This window comes from Lissotriton vulgaris, chromosome 12, assembly GCF_964263255.1.
Source record: "Lissotriton vulgaris chromosome 12, aLisVul1.2, whole genome shotgun sequence".
NCBI classification, from domain to species: Eukaryota; Metazoa; Chordata; class Amphibia; order Caudata; family Salamandridae; genus Lissotriton; species Lissotriton vulgaris.
Window position 1 is genome coordinate 629,903,002 of NC_141700.1, and position 21,032 is coordinate 629,924,033.

Sequence of the window (21,032 nt, forward strand, 5' to 3'; positions counted from 1 at the left end):
TTTGACTTTGATTGGGGGCTCTCAGGCCCCCCCAACCCTGAGGACCTCCACCCCCGGGGCTTCTTGAAATTAAGTGTGGGGGCTCTCAGGCCCCCCAGCCCCTGGGACCACCACCCCCCGGGGCTTCTTTTAAATTTGTTGCGGGGGGGCTCTCAGGCCCCCCAAGCCCCAGGAACCTCCACCCCCCGGGGCTTTTACAAAAGTATGGCGAGGGCTCACGGCCCACCCTCAGCCCCAGGGACCGCCACCCCCCCGGGCTTTTAAAAAAATATATATATCCCCGGGGAACGCCACCCCCAGGGCCGGCTCCTACAGTGCACCCCGGGACACTGCTGTTTGCAATGGCAGGGGGGACCCTCGCGTCTCCCACCCTGCCATTGCATACTGCTTTGCTTCATTGAAGCGAGAGCAGGGAAACCTGCTCTCGCTTCAATGAAGCAAAGCAAATTGCTTTTTCACATGGGGAGCAGCATGTTAGCTGAGTTTCTATATATATGTTAAAAACAAAATATGGAGTACTTAGGTAGGGAACAACAATAAAACCTACTACTTACCTATATCTAAGTCTCTAACCCAGAACTCAGCGAAATTGTGCTGAAAAGGACATGTTGCCTTTTATGTTTTGTAAACACCATCATTACCCAGAGAGTGCCTTCTCGTCGGCATGTATCGCAGTATACAGAGAAGTTACCGAGGTATACCATAGCATAATATATAAATATTCTAGCACTTATAACTTTAACACCACTTAAACTATTTACACCTAGTACCAAAAATTCCCAATTACACCTCATAATCTATATTCCTGCCACATTACAGCTACATTCATTCACCCACTTTCACGCTACGTCTGTTTCACGTACCACACTCCATGCCACTCCACTGTACGCTATTACACTCTACGCCACTCCACTCTACGCTATTACACTCTACAACACGTACAATCCATTGTACGCCCCTCCACTCTACGCTATTCAACTGTATGCAACACCATTCTATGACACTATACTTTACGCTATTCCACTCTATGTACTCAACAGTAGGCCATTGCACTATACTACACCACTGTAATGTAGACTACTCCACAGTATAGCACTCCGCTCTACACCACTACACTCTACGTCAGTGGTTTTTAACCTACTCAGTGGGTCTGCAACTACTTATAATATTAACATATTAATAAAGCATATGCGAATAAAAAGCAAGGTAAATTAAAAAATGTAAAACGCTCTATAAATGTGAAGAGATTTGAAATTGTAGGCTAAATATTAAGTTGCTACCCTCAGATTGATTCATGGAAGGAGAGCAAGTGCATCAAACAGATTATAGTATAGACAAAGGACGCCATCAATTAAATTTATAGAAGCTCCAAACTTTACATTTAAATTAAACTCTAGATTTTTTAAATATTTGTGAATTCAATAAAATATTTCCTCATTTGTGCATTTTTAGGTCTCGCGACCTATCAATGAGCGCAAGCGCATTGAGCGGAGCGAGAATTCAAGTGCTCAAAATCCTCGTCAAACCAAGGGCTTCTTGCTGCGGTTTTGTTTGAGTTCACGTGAATCACGTGACCAAACAAGCACGCGCATCAGCCTCCCTCCCTCCTAATTGCATTTTTTTTTTAACGGCCGCACAGCACATCAAAGGGCTTCGCCCGGCGTGCGCTCTGCGGCTTCTCCTCCCCTAATTAATCATGGCTGTTTGGCCGTACTTTCAGTTTCCCGGCCGCTCTGCATTATCAGGTAACGTGTTGGTGACGCATTTTTTCACTTTGTCTCCATGCGTGCATTTATTTAATGTTATCCTCTCGTTCATTAGGTCCTACCTCTTGCACTTAGGTCAATGTGTCTCTATCACACTCTCATTATTTCCCTTTCTTTTTCTGCCCACTTCTCCCTCCTCTCTCTCCTCTCCTCTTCTCCTCATGTCCGTCTATCACTCATTCTCCTTCAGTCGCCTCTCTGCTTCATTTGCTTCTCTTGTTCTCTATCTCATTGGATTCTTACCCCCTTGATTCTTTCTCTCATTCTCTTTCTCAAGACTCTCTCTCATCCTCATGTTTCCTCTTTCTGTCTCTCACGCACTGTGTCATTGTCACCCCTCAATCTCTCAACGTCTGTGTTCCGCTCTCTCTCTTCCCGCATCTTTCGCTCTAAACTTTCTGGCACACACACCATAATTATCTTTCTTTTTCCTGTGACCCTTGCTTCCTCTCCTGCATCCCTTCTGTGCCTCTCTGTCTATTACTCATTGTCACCCACACGGTCTCTTCACCTCTTTGTCTCTCCCGCACCGCTCTCATTGACCTACTCACTCTCGTCTCTATTGCTCTCCCACCCTAGACATTCCCCTTCCACTCACTCCCTCGCTTTCCTGCCCTCACCCCCTCCTTACCTCTCGATGTTGCGTGTAATAGACCAAAGGAACATTAAAATAATTCTATAATAATCTGTAAAAATAAAAAATAACTAGAAAAGTGAAACGCGAACAAACTCAAAAGTAAAAATAAAAAACCATACGCGCGGTTCACTTGTTTTATTGCAGAGTTTGCTGGATGATTGATTGAGCCCTTTTCGCCATTCCATGTCTATATTTGCTCATGCCGGCAGCTTGTACCCACTCAACCTCAGTGATGCTGCACTGAGCACAGTGAAAAGGGGCGCCCCAGCCCCAGCCCTCACCGTCAGACTCCAAAGGCCCGAGCAAGCTCCTGCTAGAGACATGAGTGAGCGTAGCAGCCAGGAAGCACATGGCGGTCAGGGATGGGATGCCCATTACAGGTTTGCCAAACTCAACACCATAAAAGTGTCACTGTGTTTAACGTGTCCACCGAATTCACAGCCTAAGTAAGGTGTTTATTATTAATGAGTTTTTCTTACACATATGAAATGATTTATGTGATGCTCCTGGCATTTTTGAGGTCACTTAGTCCTTTATTGTTCTCATTTAGCTCTAAAACGTTCTGCCGCAGTAATGCCTCGCGCATGAGAAAAGCATAACCTGAAAAGTTATGCGGAGAGGACGTGGTTACTCCCTAGCTGCCCACTTCGCAACTAGGGATCCGGGTTCGGGTCTCGGCGCTGGCTCAACATCCTGTGGCTCTGGGCAATTCAAGTAATCTCCCTGTGCCTTTAAAATAACACAGTGACCTAGTGTAGTGTAAAAGGTGCTCATGTTGGGCGCTCCAATACCTTTGGGTTGAGTTCACTCTATATAAAACTGCAACAAAACATTAAGTAACGGAAGCCACAGCTGCAATTATCTGGACACAACACTTAGAGCGGGCCACCATATGCTGCTCACGTCTCGGCAGATGGAGGGAAGGGCCATAAAACCCCCCACTCCACTTCAAAGCGGGCACAAGGGATTCTTCAGAGTTGAAGGCCATCCCCCACCCATAAATTATCAGCTTATCTCCAAGAGCGCATTCCTCTAATGCTCTCTGAGAACAGGCAGAGACACTGGAATTTGGAAAAGGGGGCCCCAGCAACAACATAAAATGTTGGCTGGGGCTATCAAATATAGTACATAGCCCCCCTATAACATAACCCAAAGGCCCAAAAAACACGCTACAACCTTTGGCACTATTTATAGCCGCTCAAGGCATTTGACTTAATAGTAAGCCGCAGGTACAGATAACCAATGCTGCTGCCTCCAACACGCATTATACACGTGTGCCAGGGCACATTTTATCGCAGCTGCAAAATGAAACAGCTGCCTCACAATTATGGGGGGAAAAGTGATACAGATCAAGTACACGCAAAATGCCCTGTATTGCTACAGAAACTGCCAAGCTTTAAACTATGAACAAGCACTGGCGTTGCCAATAGGTTTCGCATTTGGAAAGTTGGAGCTATTGGTTTTGTAAATGACATTTTATATTTATAGATTGTTATTGACAATGCCAATAACGATATATAAATATAAAATTTCATTTACAAAACCAATAGCTCCAACTTTCCTACTGCGAGACCTATTGGCAACGCCAGTACTTGTTTAATGAAAGCTTGTTTCTGTATTTTTGTGTGTTGGTTTGTGGTTCAAATCATTGGAATTGGTTAGACGAGGGTCCCCGGCTTCCAGTAATGACTCAGTGGGGGTCACAGGATTCCAATATTGATTCAGTGGGGGTCCCATGGTTCCAGACATGATTAATTGGGGTCCACATAAGTCAAAAGGTTAAGAACCGCTGCTCTACGGTATTCCACTCTGCTATTACACTGTATACCACTACAATCTACCCCATTACACTCTAACCCTCTCCATTCTACAAAACTCCCCTCTACTGTATTCTATTCTACCCCACTCCACGCTATTCCACTGTATGCCACTACACCGTACCTCACTGCACAGTACACCACTCCACACCATTTCAGTCTACGCCATTCCACTGTAGGTCACTCCGCTGTATGCTATTCCACTGTACCTCACTCCACTTCACTGTATGCCACTCTACGCTATTCCACACTATCCCACTCCACTGTACGCTATTGCACTCTACAACACTACACTGTATACCACTGCACTCTATGCCACTCCAGCCTACGCTTTTCCACTCTACTCCAGGCCACCACAGTATGCTACTACTTATTTTTATTTATTTTGAAAGTTTTATATAGCGCGAACAAGATCTTCGCAGATATCAGAGCGCTTTACAGAGGAGGGGAGCATATATACACAGATACATCAATAGTGTTAAAAGTACAGTGAAGTGATATCATAAACAATCAAGTAAGTCAATTTCAAAGTCAAACAAAAATGCAAAGGGTTCGAACAAGTAGTACAGATGAGTATCGAGTCTTTGAAGTTTATCCCCAGTAGTGGTTCAAGTGTATTTAGCCATGAGGATCGCTTTTACTTCTTTCTTGAAAAGTATGGTAGAGGGGATGAGTCTGATTTCAGGGGGGAGCGAGTTCCAAATCCTGGGAGCCATTCCTGAGAAAGAGCGTTTATAGGTTTTTTCCTTGCGGAATCTTTTAGGCTTTAGCAAAAGATTGTTTGTGCCTCTAGTGTTTCTGGAGCCTCCAGAAATCGTCAGCTTCTGAGCGAGGTATCTAGGTGAGCTCAGGTGGACAGCCTTGTGCGTCAAACAAGCGATTTTCAGGTGTATTCTGGCTTCAAAAGGCAGCCAGTTCAGGGATTTGAAGTCAGGGGAAATGTGTGAGTGTTTTTTTGATCCAGTGATAAGTCTCGCTGCGGCGTTTAAAGAGGCTCTTATGGGTGCCGTAGTAGCTAGGGGGAGACCGCAGAGGGCGGTGCTGCAGTATTCTATTCGAGGTATGACTAGTGATTGTACCGCAGTTTGGAAGTCTTTGGCTGGCAGGAAGGGTTTAAGTTTCCTAAGGGTGTTGATTTGGTAGTTCGCTCCCTTAGTTGCTTTGTTGATGTGTTCCTGCATGTTGAGATTGGTGTCAAGTGTTATGCCCAAAGATTTCGCTGAGTCCACGATGGTGGGTTGAACATTGAGTGCCGTTAGGTGTTTAAGCCACATTTGTGCGGTAGTGATCTTCGCGGGAGGTGAGATCAGAAGGAACTCTGTTTTAAGGGCATTGAGTTTGAGATGATTAGCGGCCAGCCAGGATTGGGTGCTTCTGATCGTTGAGTTCAAGAGCGTGATGTCTTTGGGTGATTGTAGTTTGAGATAAAGTTGGGTGTCATCAGCATACATGTGGAAGTGTACATTGGATTCTTGTAGCAAGGTGGTGAGAGGTTCCATAACTAGGTTGAACAAAGTTGGGGATAGGGAGGATCCTTGTGGTACGCCTAGCGATACAGGTCTTGGCGCGGACATCAAGTTGTTGCTCTTGAATTTCTGCGACCTGTTATGCAGAAAGGACGTGAACCATTTGAGCACAGTTCCAGATAGGCCCATTCTTGTGTTTAATAGTTCGAGTAGATTCTCATGTTTGACGGTGTCAAATGCGGAGGAGAGATCAAGGAGGATGAGGAGGCAGGTATCATTATGATCTAGTATTTGGAGGGCGTCGTCGATTATGTGAATCATAGCAGTTTCAGTACTGTGATTTGCTCGGAAGCCTGATTGATGAGAGTTGAGCAGATCAAACTGAGTAATGTGTTTAGTCAATTGTATTTGTGCGCATTTTTCCAGCAGTTTGGCAAGAGTTGGAATGTTGGTAATGGGACAGTAGTTGTTTAGGTCAGAGGGGTCGGCTGTAGGTTTCTTTAGCAAAGGTGTGACTTGTCCAACTTTGAGGGAGTCAGGAATGGTCCCTTGTTGAAGTGAGCTGTTAATGATTTTAGTCCAGAGTGGAAGGAGCGACGGGGTGAGGACTTTGACAGCGCTAGCAGGAAGGAGGTCCGTGAGGTGATTGGATGGTTTCAGAGTGCTGAGCAGTCTGCCAATTTCTTCTTCCGTGTAGGTGGCAAAGGTTGACCAGGTGGCATTGTTTTTTGGTTTAGTGGGTGCTATGCAGTGGGGTTTGGGATAGAGGCTTGCGTCCATGAGGAGATCATTCTTTATGTTGTCAGTTTTTTGGTTGAAGAAAGAGGCGAAGTCTTCACAGGAGGGAGCTTCGCACATAGTGTTGAGAGGTTGGGGTTGTTCTTTGGATTGTGTTCGGATAAGCTCAAACAGCTTTCTCGGACGATTTTTGGCTTGGTCGAGCTGACGGCTGAAGAAGTCTGATTTTGAGCGTTTTATTTTCCTGAAGTAGGCATTTCTCTTTTTCTTCAGGGTTTTTAGGTTCAGTGCAGAGGGAGCTGATCTCCAGGTGCGCTCTGCCATTCGCATGGCGCGTCTATTGTCATTGAGACTCCCGTCGTACCAGGGATTGGAAATTTTTGCGGAGGCTTTTTTTAGCTGCAAGGGTGCGACTTCATTAATTATTGAGGTCATAGTGTTAAGATAGTGATCAGTCAAGGATTGGGCGTCCTTAATGCCAGTAGGAGGAAGTAGTAAGTTGCAGCTGTTGGGGGGCAGAGAGTTTGAGTTTAGTTTTTTAATGTCTCTTTTCCAGACTTTGGGCCTGGCGGATTGAACAGGGTTAAATTTAACTTTTTCATTGATGAAGAATGTGATAATATGATGGTCCGACCAGTCACAGGGTTGGATAGATTCGAGTTGGATAGAGGCCTCTTTGGAGATGATAAGGTCGAGGATAGAGCCTTTCTCGTGTGTTGGACTGTTGCAAATTTGAGTGAGGTCAAGGGCGTTAAGGAAATTCTTCAGACCTTTTACCACCGCATCATTATGATCGTTCCAGTGGAGGTTGAAGTCACCAAGGTATATTTGTGTGAGTTGTCGCCCGGAGTTGGTTGAGATCATGTCCATGATTTGTTGGGAGAAGGTAAGGTTGTCGCCGGGTGGGTGGTAAACGCCGTGAAGAGTGCAGATCGGTTTGCCCTCACTGATAATATCGAGGCAGATGTATTCACAGGAGGTTGGGGAGGGTAGGGAAGGGGAAGTTACTTTCAAGACCGAGAGGTTGCTCCTGTATATACATGCGATTCCGCCACCTTTTTTATTGCCAGACACCTGTCAAGTCTAGTGATGTGGTAGTTGGGGGGAACCAGAATGTCCATTATAGGTGTAGAAGATTCTGTTAGCCATGTTTCAGTCATGATGATTAAGTCAAGATCCAATTTTAGGATGAAATCGGCGATAGCGGAGGAGTGTCTAGCGGCTGATCTGCAGTTGAGGAGAGTGCATTTGAGACGGGGTGTGTCGAGGGTGGAAGGGGGTTCTAGAGCGAGGGGGACTTTACTCAGGTTACTATGGATAGCAATTCTGTTGTTCAGTGTGGGGGGTCTAAGGGGATTGGAGTGAATCGTAGGAATGGCAGTGAGAGTGTCGGGTGTGTTGCTATGGGGAGCTGAGTAGTAGGAGCGGAGGAGGGTGATTGTGTCGAGGTCCGAGAGAGGGTTGCAGGAGCGATGGGGGCGGTTTTCGCGGTTGTGAGCAGGGATTGAGGTCCAGTGCGGTGGGAGTCGAGTGCGAGAGTTTGCCGCCCGGGTGGAGGACCAGTTGGGAGGGGAGGTGATGGTGGAGGCGCGTGAGGGGTGTCTGGGGTGTGTGCTGAGTAATTGTTTGATGATGTGAATGTCTTGTTTGATCTGGTGGAGGGTGTTGGGTGAGGGGTGACTGGAGTGTGATAGACAGGGTAGTTGTTGTTTGATGATGTGCATGTCTTCTTTGAGCTGGAGGAGGGAGGCCGTAATGTAGTCCAGTGTGGGAAATGTGTTGGAGGTGGGGATGGGAGGGTCGGGCGTGGATGACATAGGGGAGAGGTTGGTGGTGTGGATGAGAGTATTGGTGGTAGGCGGAGAGTGCAGGGTGGAGGGTGGGCGTTTATTAGTGGTGAAGGGGGTGGAGGTTGGGTAGTGGGGGGTGAGACTGGGGGGGGAAGTGGGATTGGAGATGGTTCTTTTTTGAGGGGGTGGAGTTGAGTTGATGGAGGTGGTGTGTTCTGCATGATTAGTTAATGGGTGGAAGTGGGGGCTGAGAATGGGGGGGGATAAAGGGTGGTGTTTGCCTTTGTGTGTGCCGGTCTGGTGCTGATCTAGGTTAGGCGGGTTGCGGGTGGGAGCTGTGGTATCAGGGGTGGGAGGAACGGGGATGAGGGCTGGTGTGTAGGGGGAAGGGGTGAGGTGGTTGGTGTATGAGGGAGAGAGATCTATGTCTGTGCTTGAGTGGTGTGGGGTAGCTACGGTAGGTGGGTGAATGATTAAGGTGCCGGGAGTAAAGGAGAGGTGCATGTCGTTTTGGGTGGGAGCTGTGGTATCAGGGGTGAGAGGAAAGGGGATGAGGGCTGGTGTGTGGGGGGAAGTGGTGAGGTGGTTGGTGTAAGAGGGGGAGTGATCTATGTCTGTGCTTGAGGGGAGTGGGGTAGCTACGGTAGGTGGGTGACACTCTACCTCAGTCAACTGTACACTATAACTCTGTTTGCCACTACAGTCTACCCCGATCCACAGTATGCCACTCAACTCTACACTATTCTACTCTACGCTACTCAACTCTAGGCTATTCCACTTTACACCACTACATTGTACCTTATTCCACACCACTTCACGCCACTCTACTATACGCTATTTCAATCTACTACACACCACTCTACTATACGCTACTCCAATCTACTACACGCCACTCTACTATACGCTATTCCAATCTACTACACACCACTCCACGCCAAGCCACTTCACGTCACACCACTTTACGCCACGCCACTACACTGCATGCCACTACACTGCACGCCACTCCAATCTCTGTCACTACACTCCAATCTATGCCACTACATTCCAATCTATGCCACTTTACGCCACACCCCTCCGCGCCACACCACTCCAATCCACTCCTCTATGCTATTACACTAATTTGAAGATGTTGCATAAATTATAAATTAAAGGTATACATATAACTTTATATAGAATTTCTACATTTTATGTAGTTTGTTTTTGTATAGAAAGAATAATAAAGTTATCGCAATTAAAAGGTGGTGAAGAAATTATAGATTTAAGTTATAACTATAACTTTAGAATTTCTAATGTTTGTATAGTTTAAGTTAGGTTTGTATAGAAAGAATAAATAGAGTTTCCTAACTATAACAAAGGTTTAACCTTTTTGTTTTATTGAATATACATATACACAAATGTACGTTGTGACACAGTGTGTAACAAAGGTTGAAAAGCAACCTTCAAATACCATTGAGGTTTCATGGGCAATGTCAGGAATAGAAGTAGTAGTAGCTGAACCATAAAATTAACCACTGTAAGTCAATAAACACCTATTTGGCCTCCTTTCGCCACTTAATTTCATTCCTGTTTTGAGTGAGGGAAACTCACAGCCTATAAATGACATAGATCACACTCTCACAGTGCAGGTGGAAGGCTGTAAGGTACATCCCCCTTTTCCCTAGTGGAGCCCTCCCACCTTTCGGAAACACAACACAAGTAATTGTCAAATGGTGATCTACACAAAAGCAATTTCACAAAGGAAGAGCAAGAGTGTCATAGCATTTCAGACTGCACAGTGGCTTTAATTTTTCTGCAACAATTAACGTGGAAGACAAACCTTCAAGTGTTTGAACCTACATAAGCCACGAGGAGAAAAGGATCTCCACAATAAAACTTACTTCAGCCAGAGTGAAAACATATGTTTCCTCACACTACCTAACTCCCTTAGCATTTTTCAAGGCTTAAAACATACAAATTTTCTTTGCATTATTTATTATAGCATAGCTTTTCCAGTAAGAATAGTAAAAGTCCAGATCCCTTTCCAGAACATATTTTTTGTTTCCTGTATATTCAGCAGTGTAATGTATTTTATTTAGATGGGCTTTTACTGGAACTGAGGAACTTCGTTCTTCAGTGTTAGATGATAGTCTTACTAAAACGGTCGGTGAATGGACATTCTAATAATACACACATTTTTTATATTGGATTTTCAGTAGGACTTAAATCAATATTCTGCATTTTAATGTACAAATCTACCTCAAAGACAAGGGGTGAGTTGCTTGACACACACAACTGGCATGTTACTTTGATATTTCATCTGTGATGCATAGATGCCTATCACTCTTAAAGTCTTTTAAGTGGGAGTGCAAAACAAACACAGTCTTTATTTAGATGAGCAATACTGAATTGCCCCAACTCAATTTTCTATGTGCAAAGTGTGCAATTTATTCTGCAAAGGAAAGGAATAAGAGAAGGGGCATTTTAGATTCCTTCCTGCGAAAAGTTAAAAAATCCAAGGGAAAACCAGATGAAAGTGTACTTACCTTAGGATGAGTTTGCAGAACTCCAGGGCAGTCCGAGGACACCCTCTCTTCTCTAGGAACATCATGTGCTTAAAGAGGGTAAGGTAGAATGCTCTGGAAGAAATGAAAGACAAATATAATAAATTATTAAACGGAAAAGAATACAAGCAATATCTAAGCCACCAAAGATCTGACAGGTATCCGGTGGAACGGCAACAGTCTGAATTCATCAGAAAAATACAAGAATAAAAATGTATCTTAATTTTTATCTAAGTTGTACGAAGATCGGTCTATTCTGTCAAGTAATTCGTTTTGATAAGATAACTTCTTGGCACAATCTTACTTTTCAGTTGAAGTCGGTTGCATTATAAAACTAAAAGGAAACAGTAAAAGTGCTCAACGTTGGGCAGAAGAAAGTATACATGCAGGCGTGCACAGACAGACACATTGCAGAGTCATTGATATAAAGACTGGTTATGGCTCAATTCACTTGCACACATTTGCCAAGTATGGATAAACCTTGAGAAAGATTTGTATGTAGAGGTAGCAGCCATGAGCCAGACACGAGGATGTAGTGATTTGAAGTGGATGATGGCAAAAGTTATTCCATAAAACCCCACAAGGAGTTTCTGCTCGCAGATAACTAAAAAATTGCTGGATGGGAACATTCTGCATTGGACATGTTAGTGCTATTCTTGCGAAGCAACTAGTTTTTGATTTAGCGTAAATTTGCCAGGTACTCTTTGAAAAAGATAATCTGAACTGCAAGGGTAGAACAATAAATGCAGAGCTATTGACAGAAAAGTTTAGGTTTGAAATGAGGCAAAATATGATTTCGAAAAGCCCAACTGTTTGGTTCCAAAAAAGTAACATTTGTGCTCTATTAGGTGCTGTAATGAGAATGGACTCAAATTTAGGTTTGCTGCCTAAATTATGAAAAAAAATATTGACTGGATCTTTGGGGTTGGAGGAATAGAAAATCCATCCATAAAGTAACCTGAGGGGAAGTTAATCACCTTAAAAAACATCAAGCAGGGGGCGTTGCCAAGATGGCGACCTGAGGAGACGTCTGATCGTGAGGTTCCTCGTCCCTAACCCCCGTTAATGCCCTTTTACTGCAGAATTTATTCCCCTGAGCACCTTGATTACTGCCCGCTGTTGGGGAGCACACCGAGGAAGCTTTGGAGCGGCCGGGCACGACACAGTGAAACGCCTGTGCCCCTGAGCGGCCGAGATCGCTGTTCCCGTCCTGCAGTGTGCAACATGGCGTCCGGACCCGCCGATTGACAACGGACGGCCTGGTCCCCTGGGGCGGGCCGCCACAAGCCGCGGTCCAGCACTGAAGGCGACATCACCCCCCTGAGCCAGGAGGTGAGCGACGGGAGAGAGAGGGGCAAGCCGGTCATCGGGTGGGCCGCGGCGAGGCGCGGCCGAGCCGACCGGGAGAAACAACACCTGAGGCCCCGGTCTGGGCCTGTGCGGAACCCGCTCGGCGCGCATCCTCAGCGCCTGTGGGGACGGAGTGAGAAGCGGCCGGCCGAATCGCGGCCCACAGACCACCCCGAGGAGGTGAGGAGAGCTGCGCTGGGCTGCTTTGGGTGAGGAGCTCAGGGGGCGTCCACTCGAGCCCTTGGCCGGGAGGCCTAGCGGGGACCTTCAGGCGCGACCTTCAGACGCACTACAGCAGGGCCGGGGAGTGTGCCATCCGACGCCCAGGCTAGTGCAAGATCAGAGACAGACCCCACGGACAATCCAGAGGTACGGGTACCGCAGCACTGGGAGCCCCGGGCGAGGGAGGAGAGCTACACCAGCCCGGAGTGGGCCGGAGCTCGGGGGGTGATAATCGAGCCCCCGGTGTGGACCGACGAGGTGGTACAAACTGCGCTGTATCACGCGGGGCCCCTGCGCAGGAAGTAGAGCGGCACCGGACTGCCGAGATCCGTGCGCCCGAGGAGAGCTGTCCGAGCCCCAGGTGGGAGCCTGGTGGGGCCTACAAGCATTGAGACTGCAACGCTGCGGCAACGCTGCAGTGCGGGACGAGGGACCCCAGCCCACAGCCCGAACGAGTGTCCGTCCTCAGGGAAGACTTGGCCCCCTCCCCTGACTGTACTGATCCTTGCTTGGGCCCACTCGCGGCGGTGCATTCGCTGGAGGGGGGGCGGACGTGACAGAGCGCACTGGGACCACGCGCGCGATAGAACATGGCTACCACGAATCGCAGAAGGGGCCGCACTATCCATGACATGCTGGCTAAAGGCGACCCGAAAGGAGACAAGAGCCCAGACAAGCCAACACCAACGGATCGCCCCAAGGAGACGGAGAGGGAGGGGGGAGAGGCCCCCATCAGCAAGGCTTTCTTGGAATCCCTATTCCACTCCCTCAGAGAAGACTTCCAAACCCTTAAGCAGGAAATGGCGGGCGAACACAGAGCTGCGCCGCGATGTCGAGGGCCTAGGAGAGCGCGTGGCACGATTGAAGACACTGAGCACGCTAGGAGTGAATAAGTCGAATTCCTGCAACAGGAGATTATCAAGCTTCACGAACAACAGACAGACCTGCAAGCACACGCTGAGGACCTCGAGAACATACGGGTCCGGGATGTGCCATCCAAATCGGAAGGGGACAATGTTACGATCTACCTGCAGCGATAATTTCGGGAAATACTGGGTGAGTCGGAGGATTTCGAGATCCGAATTGATAGAGCACACAGATGGGCCTGGCGCGCCGCGCGCCGGCCCCTCCACCCAACATTTTGGCCTTCCTGCCCAACTACCCTCTGAAGGAACGCATTCTGAAAGCGGCACGCACGAAGCAGCCCCTCCAATTCCAGGGACACCCGGTGGGGTTATTTCAAGACTTATCGGTGATCACGCTGCAAAAACGAACACCCGCCCAAGATCCCCGCGGACGTCAGGGGACGAATGGCAGCTGGTGGGACGCCGCCGATCACCCAAAAGCGATCTCAAGCCGGACCACCAAGACCATAGCTCAAGAACACGCAGCAGCGATAGAGGAGGTCTCCAAAGACACGAAAAACAGAACTTGATGCGGCACAGATGGGGGAACCAACGTACAGCATCTTAGCACTGGGTTGGGGGGGCGGGACGGGGGGCCTATGAGGTCGCCACTGCCACACACTTCCTTAACTCGTAACTTTACTACAGACCTGGACTGCGATTGTATAGGCCTAGGACAGTGACCGTTTGTTGGGGTTTCACAGTTGGGGAGGGGGGGGTGAGGGAAGTTGGGGAGTTTGGTAGATCGGGGCAGTTGGGGGGGTTTGTAGGGGGGTTGTGCTGGGAGTGGGGCGGCGGGTGGGCGGGGGTGACCTGGGGGTGGAGGGGGGACAGGTGGTGCGGGGGGGAGGTAACAGTGTGCTCCGTCCAGAGAAGCGACAGGTAGAGGATCACTGGGAGGCTTTAGACTAGGACACAGAAGGGGGGGACGTACACACGCCCATGGCTGAAGAGTCCATCCAAGTCCTCACCTTGAATGTCAAGGGGCTCAACAACCCTATCAAGAGAAGGGCGGTGCTATCCTACTTAGAGCACTCCGGTGCGGCCATATGTTTGCTGCAGGAGACGCATTTACTTGCCAAGGACTGGCATCAGATGAGGTCCAGGGCCTTTCCACTACAGTTCTACACATTCCGCACGGAGAAAAAGGCAGCAGTAGCTCTGTTATTCGCAAGACACTTCAGGTGCAAAGTGGGGGAAAAGGTAGCGGAAACCAACTCCTGGCCTAAAAGGTACATATAGGGGACTGGTCAATCACATTGGGGTCCATCTACGCACCCAATACCAAACAAGAAGCCTTCCTTAAAGGGGTGCTAGCTGATGTGGTAGGGACCAACACGAGATACACGTTGGTGGGCGGGGACATCAACATAGTTATGGACAACACAAGATCGCGGACATACACAACAGCTTCAACAACCAACCAACGCACACCATGACCGAACAACCACCCCCCACCACCACCCTCCACGCCTGGACCCCGATCAGCACCGAAGACACCATCCGCACGATGAACTCCATCCACTCCGGATCACCAACCGACCCCTGCCCTCACCACGTCTTCAACAAGGCCGACGCTGTCATCGCACCCCACCTGCGAGACATCATCAACACATCCTTCGACACCGCCACCTTCCCTGAGAGCTGGAAGCACGCCGAACTCAGCGCTCTACTCAAAAAACCAACAGCGGACCCCACCGAACTCAAGAACTACCGCCCCATCTCGCTCCTCCCGTTTCCAGCCAAAGTCATCGAGAAGACCGTCAACAAGCAGATGGCCGCCTTCCTCGAGACGAATGGATCCCTCGACCCCTCACAGTCCGGCTTCCGAGCCAATCACAGCACCGAGACCGCCCTCATCGCCGCCACCGATGACATCCGAGCCCTGATGGACAACGGAGAAACAGCGGCCCTCATCCTCCTAGACCTCTCCGCGGCATTCGACACTGTCTGCCACCGCACCCTAGTACAGCGCCTCAGCAACGTCGGAATCCAGGACAAGGCGCTGGAATGGATCATCTCCTTCCTCGACGGAAGAACTCAGAGAGTCCGCCTACCACCGTACAAGTCAGAGGCCTCCGAAGTCATCTGCGGCGTCCTTCAAGGATCCTCTCTGAGCACCACCCTCTTCAACGTCTACATGAGCCCCCTCGCGGCCATCGCACGCCAACACAACCTCAGCATAATCTCCTACGCCGACGACACCCAGCTGATCCTCTCCCTGACCAACGACCCCGCCACCGCCAGAGCCAACCTACACGAAGGGTTGAAAGAGGTAGCCGAGTGGATAACGACCAGCCGCCTGAAACTGAACTCTGACAAGACGGAGGTCCTCATCCTGGGCTCTTCACCCTCCGCCTGGGACGACTCCTGGTGGCCTCCCGCCCTGGGCACCGCACCCAAACCGACAGACCATGCACGCAACCTGGGCTTCATCCTGGACTCCTCCCTCTCCATGACCAGGCAAGTCAACAACGTCTCCTCGGCGTGCTTCAACATCCTACGCATGCTACGGAAGATCTTCTGGTGGATCCCCACCGAGACCAGGAAGACCGTCACCCAGGCCCTCGTCACCAGCCGACTGGACTACGGCAACGCCCTCTACGCCGGTACCACCGCCAAGCTCCAGAAGAGACTCCAGCTGATCCAGAACGCCTCAGCCAGACTCATCCTCGACATCCCACGAACCAGCCACATCTCCGGACATCTGAGAGACCTTCACTGGCTCCCCGTCAACAAAAGAATCACCTTCCGCCTCCTCACCCACGCACACAAAGCCCTACACGACCAAGGCCCGAGCTACCTCAACAGCCGGATCAACTTCTACGCTCCCAAACGCCACCTCCGATCAGCCAACCACGCCCTCGCCGCCTTCCCCCGCATCCGAAGAGCGACTACAGGAGGAAGGTCCTTCTCCTACCTGGCCGCCAAGACCTGGAACTCCCTCCCGGCCGACCTGCGCCTGACCCATGACCACCTCTCCTTCAGGAAGAAGCTGAAGACCTGGCTGTTCGAGCAGTAGCGGCACCCCCCCTCCCCCAGCGCCTTGAGACCCTACGGGTATGTAGCGCGCTCTATAAGTGTCACTGATTGATTGATTGATTGACAACAAAAAAGATAGGTCGGGTCTGCTGTTTGGCGACACAGGGGCATTATCCACCGAAGGGGGACAGTGGCTGGCTAACAGGGGGTTCCTGGATATTTGGAGAGAGGTCCATCCCACTTCCCCAGGCTACACCTTTTATTCTCCGGTACACCACACTTATTCCAGGATAGATTATTTCTTCGGCTCAACTGAGTTAGGCCCTTTGGTCCAAGACATCGAGGTTACCCCAGCGGTGCTATCGGACCATGACGCGGTGGCAATCCGCCTGTCGGTCCCACGCGGACAGTCGCGCAAGGGCAGAAGGCGTCTGAGGGAAGGCCTGCTCCAATGCAAAGGGGTTGCACAGCAGCTCTCCAAAAGCATTGCAAATTACCTGAGCATAAATGACACTGGCGAGGTGGCCATGCCGTCGGTCTCTGGCGCACTCAAGGCGGTAGTTCGGGGGGAACTAATTGCACTCGCGGCAGCGGACAACAAGGAGCGGAAAGAAAGACGCCAGGCGCTAACAGAGCAGGTGCTGGAACTTAAAAGGGCACACTGCCTTACGGGGGCTCCCAGGATTTGGCGCAAACTGAAAGCAGCGAGGGCACAACTCGCGAGTCTAGACCTAGACCGCGCGGAGTACGCGGCGCTGCGTCTCCGTCACACATACTATGTGGGGGGGGACAGGACTGGACGTCTGCTGGCCAGTAAGCTCAAAGACAAAATCGTCCACTCCACGATCCCTGCTGTCCAGGTGGAAGGGGGTAGGGAAGTTAGAGAGGACGAACAAATAGCTGAAGCATTCAGGGCGTTCTATGCCACCTTATACACAGCAGACGCGTCCTTAGACACAGAGGCAAGGCAAGCGTATTTAGATGAGGCCAGGGTCACAGCTCTCAATGAGTCGAACGCCCGATCTCTGGAGGCCCCTATACGACTGGAGGAAGTGATTTTGGCGATAGCACGCCTTAAACCGCTGATATCCCCGGGCCCGGACGGTATCTCCGAGGGGTTCTACAAAGCGTTCTGCCCCCTCATAGCCCCAATTTTAACTAGACTGTTCAACTCTTTTCAGGGCCCCGGTTCCATCCCTCAAGACATGGTGGAAGCAGACATCATCGTCCTGCCGAAACCGGGCAAAGACACAACCCAATGCACGGCCTACCGTCCGATTTCGCTGCTCAACCTAGACTTAAAACTCTTTACTGGGATCCTGGCTGCCAGACTGGGTCCCTGCCTCCCTGGGATAATAGAGCCTGACCAAGCGGGTTTTTTACCGAACCGGCAATGTGCCGATAACACCAAACGCCTGATGCACGTCATTGATAAGGCACACTTCAATGAATCGGACGCGGCCCTCCTATCAGTCGACGCCGAAAAAGCGTTCGACAGAGTGGACGGCGCCTATCAAGACGGGACACTGGCGAGATTCGGAATAGGTGAGCGGTTCCGCTCATGGATAGCCAGCTGCTACACGGCACCACGGGCAACTGTCAGGGTTAACGGGACAGGCTCTCGGCCATTTGACATCAGGCGCGGCACTAGGCAGGGATGTCCACTCTCGCCGCTCCTGTTCGCCCTGTATATAGAACCGTTCTCTCAGCGAGTCAGGGACAACCAGTCTATCACGGGCATCTGCTTCAGGGGCGAAAGACAAACCATCAGCCTATATGCAGACAACCTCTTGGTTGCCGTGGACAATCCCAAGACATCGATACCTGCATTCCTCAGCGAGATGACACTGTTTGGGAGGGTCATGGGCTTTAAAATGAACGTTGATAAGTCAGTGATTCTCCCACTAGGGCGCAATACACGCCTGGCTAACAGGGGACTGTTGCAAATAGGAGGGCTGACCACGCAGTTGTCGTTGCCGTATCTGGGGATCGTCCTGACACCTGCCACGGCTCAAACGGTCGAACAAAACTACACCAAGCTCCTCACGACCATCCAGGGGGATGTCCAGTGCTGGCGGCAGCAACCACTCTCCTGGCTTGGGAGAACAGCGGCCGTCAAGATGTCCCTGCTGCCTAAGGTGCTATACCTCTTCCAGACTATCCCGGTCACTCCACCTTTGGGCATGATTAAGAAATTTCAGGACATAATACAACAGTTCATATGGGCTGGCAAGCGTTCTCGGCTCCGACGTGATTTAGTAATGCGGACAACTGCGGAGGGCGGACTGGGCGTCCCGGATTTACAAAGATATTTTCAGGCAGCACAGATACGTTACCTCTTAGAATGGTCCCGCCCGATGTCTGAGAAGCCCTGGCTATTCCAGGATAGGGCAATGGCACGCATGCCGCTATGGAGAGTCCCTTTCCTGGCACGGCCGGACAGACCAGCGTACATCAAGAAGTCCCCCATCACCTGTACGCTTCTTCAGGTCTGGGACAAGGTGGCAGTGGCCAAGGGCTTAACGTCTTTCCCATCGCCAATGACGCCCCTGCTGGATAATCCGGCGTACCCGCCGGCGACAGCCCCCGGCTCGTTCTCCCAGTGGCGGCAGACGGATTGCCGGTCAGCCGGGCACCTGTTTGACAAAGAAGGCTTCATGCAACTGAATGACATACGGGACTTTTACGGGATAGACAAACCACAAAGATACCAGTACTTTCAGTTCCGACATTGGCTTACAAGCACCGACGTCTTACCGCTCGTTAGCCGACATCTCACGGCATACGAGAAATGGCTCGTCACTAAAACTGCTGACAAGCGAGCCATTACGGAACTGTACAAACTATTGCCCCCCCCCCCCCCCCCCCCCCACCTCTCGCGGCTAGATCGGCTGGTCAACAACTGTGGGAGCGGGAGTTGGGGCGTGCACTCTCGGATGGGGAATGGCAGGAAATTTACCACAGAGCCCACCATACGGCCAGAAACGTGGCCAGTCGGGAAGCGGCGGCCAAGGTGGCTTACTACTGGCACCTGACACCAGCACGGCTCCACCAGAGCAACCCGAGACGTGATCCCAACTGCTGGAGGGGCTGTGGGCAAATTGGGACCATGCTTCACCTACTCTGGGAATGCGCGGAAGTGCAAGAATTCTGGGAGGCAGTGCTCCGGGATATAGACCACCACTTTGACACAGAAATCCCTCGCTTCCCAGCCTACACTGGGCCTCTCGAACAAAATCACATTCCCACTCAAATCAGTAAGGGGGAAAAAAATGGGTTTGGCAATGGGAGCAGCGACTCAAGACATCCTTTACCTATGGGGTACTCCGAGGAAACCCACGCACACGGGGTGGCTCCACCGACTGTGGTACGTGATGGGCATGGAAAGGATACAAGCATCCCTTACGCAAACTACAGATTCCTATAGGGAAACATGGCAGCTGCTAATCTCACTGCTCACACAGAAATTCAATGAGCTGACATGCCCAAAATATCTCAGGGTTCTCCGACTGGTGGATGAATTTCACAAGCAACCAGAGGGCTGAAACAGTGACACCTGATGCTGAACAAATAGAGAGTTACATGGCAAGGAAGCGGAGCACACCGGAAAGGGGGGGCAAGGGGCGGGCTAGTTGGGGAGGGAGGCCGTTGGGGTTAGGGTGGGTAGGCAGGGAAGTTCGGGTACGGGAGATAATGACTGCATTGTTCAAGAGAATCGCCTATACCTTTGCTTGCATGGACACAAAGCACTCTCCCAGAGAAAAGGCGTTCACAGCCCGAGCGGGGAGGGAGACAAGAGCTAACCTACATTACTAGGCTTGTCTAATTGTTATATTGTGCTATGCAGCTGAAACTAATTAAATACATTTGATCAAAAAAACATCAAGCTGAGGGGCTTGCCAAGATGGCGATGGCGTAGCAGCTTGACGTGGAACTCTGCCAGGCGAGGCCCTTAAGTTACTGATAGCAGACTTCCCGGGATTTCCACTGAACTGCCAAGTGAGCCAGCGGGGTGAGCGGACAGGGGTGCCCTCCGGTGGAGGTAACCACCACGATAGAGGCTTCTCTCTGGGCTGTAACGACACCCGTACTGTAATGGCCTATAACAGCCTGCGGGCTGCTTGAGAGTGGAGGTTGGCTGACAGAGTGGCAGTGATAAGCGCTCGGGGCTGCAGCTGTAATTACCCAGAGGTGCAGAAGGAACGCCGCTAGGAAGCAGGACCCCCGGAGCGACAAGCAACTGTGAGCTGTTGAAGGCAGTGCCGGCCTGAGGGGCTGTCCATATCAGACTCCGAGGCAGAGCCTGCGGATGTCTGAGTCGTGGTGCCCGACTGCCTCCTGTAGTGCGTGGCCTGCACCGCGGCACGGCGAGGGCAACAGCCCTGGAGGCATTGCTGGGAGGAGCAGCGGAGGTAGTAGCAGAGGAGGTTCGAGGCCCCCGAAGGCAAAGAGACGCAGGGAGTGTGGGACAGCGGTAGTCGTGCACAGAGCTCTGGCCCAAAGGAGGAAGTAGGAATGTGCCTAGGTGCCCTGATGGCCCTTGAGGTGTTGAGGCCTGTGGTGTGCTGACAGCCTCGGTTGGATGCTGATTGCGAGCCAGAGGCCTGGTTTAATTTTGGGATGGTGCCCTCTCCCGGCCCTGGTGGACGGTGCGGCCTGGTGAGTGTTCTAGAACAGGTGCCCCGGTAAATCTAACGGCAGTTGTGCTGGTGAGTAGCTGCATTAATACAATATTAGACTGCGTGGGGGCGGTGCCTCCCCCCCCTGGCAAGGCAAAAATTGCGGGCCTCTGAGCAAGTAGCCTAGGAGATTAGAAGGT

The 21,032-nt window shown here is 50.5% G+C and overlaps 1 protein-coding gene across 2 annotated transcripts in view; it reads right to left on the reverse strand.

The window, feature by feature from the left end:
- TCF25 (TCF25 ribosome quality control complex subunit) overlaps positions 1-21,032 on the reverse strand; it is a 486,799-nt gene that overhangs the window by 207,996 nt on the left and 257,771 nt on the right. For both annotated transcript variants that reach the window (XM_086945785.1, XM_086945784.1), the window contains exon 10: positions 10,737-10,829. In XM_086945785.1, coding sequence (XP_086801911.1) covers positions 10,737-10,829 — 93 coding nt within the window. The remainder of the gene's footprint in view (positions 1-10,736; positions 10,830-21,032) is intronic.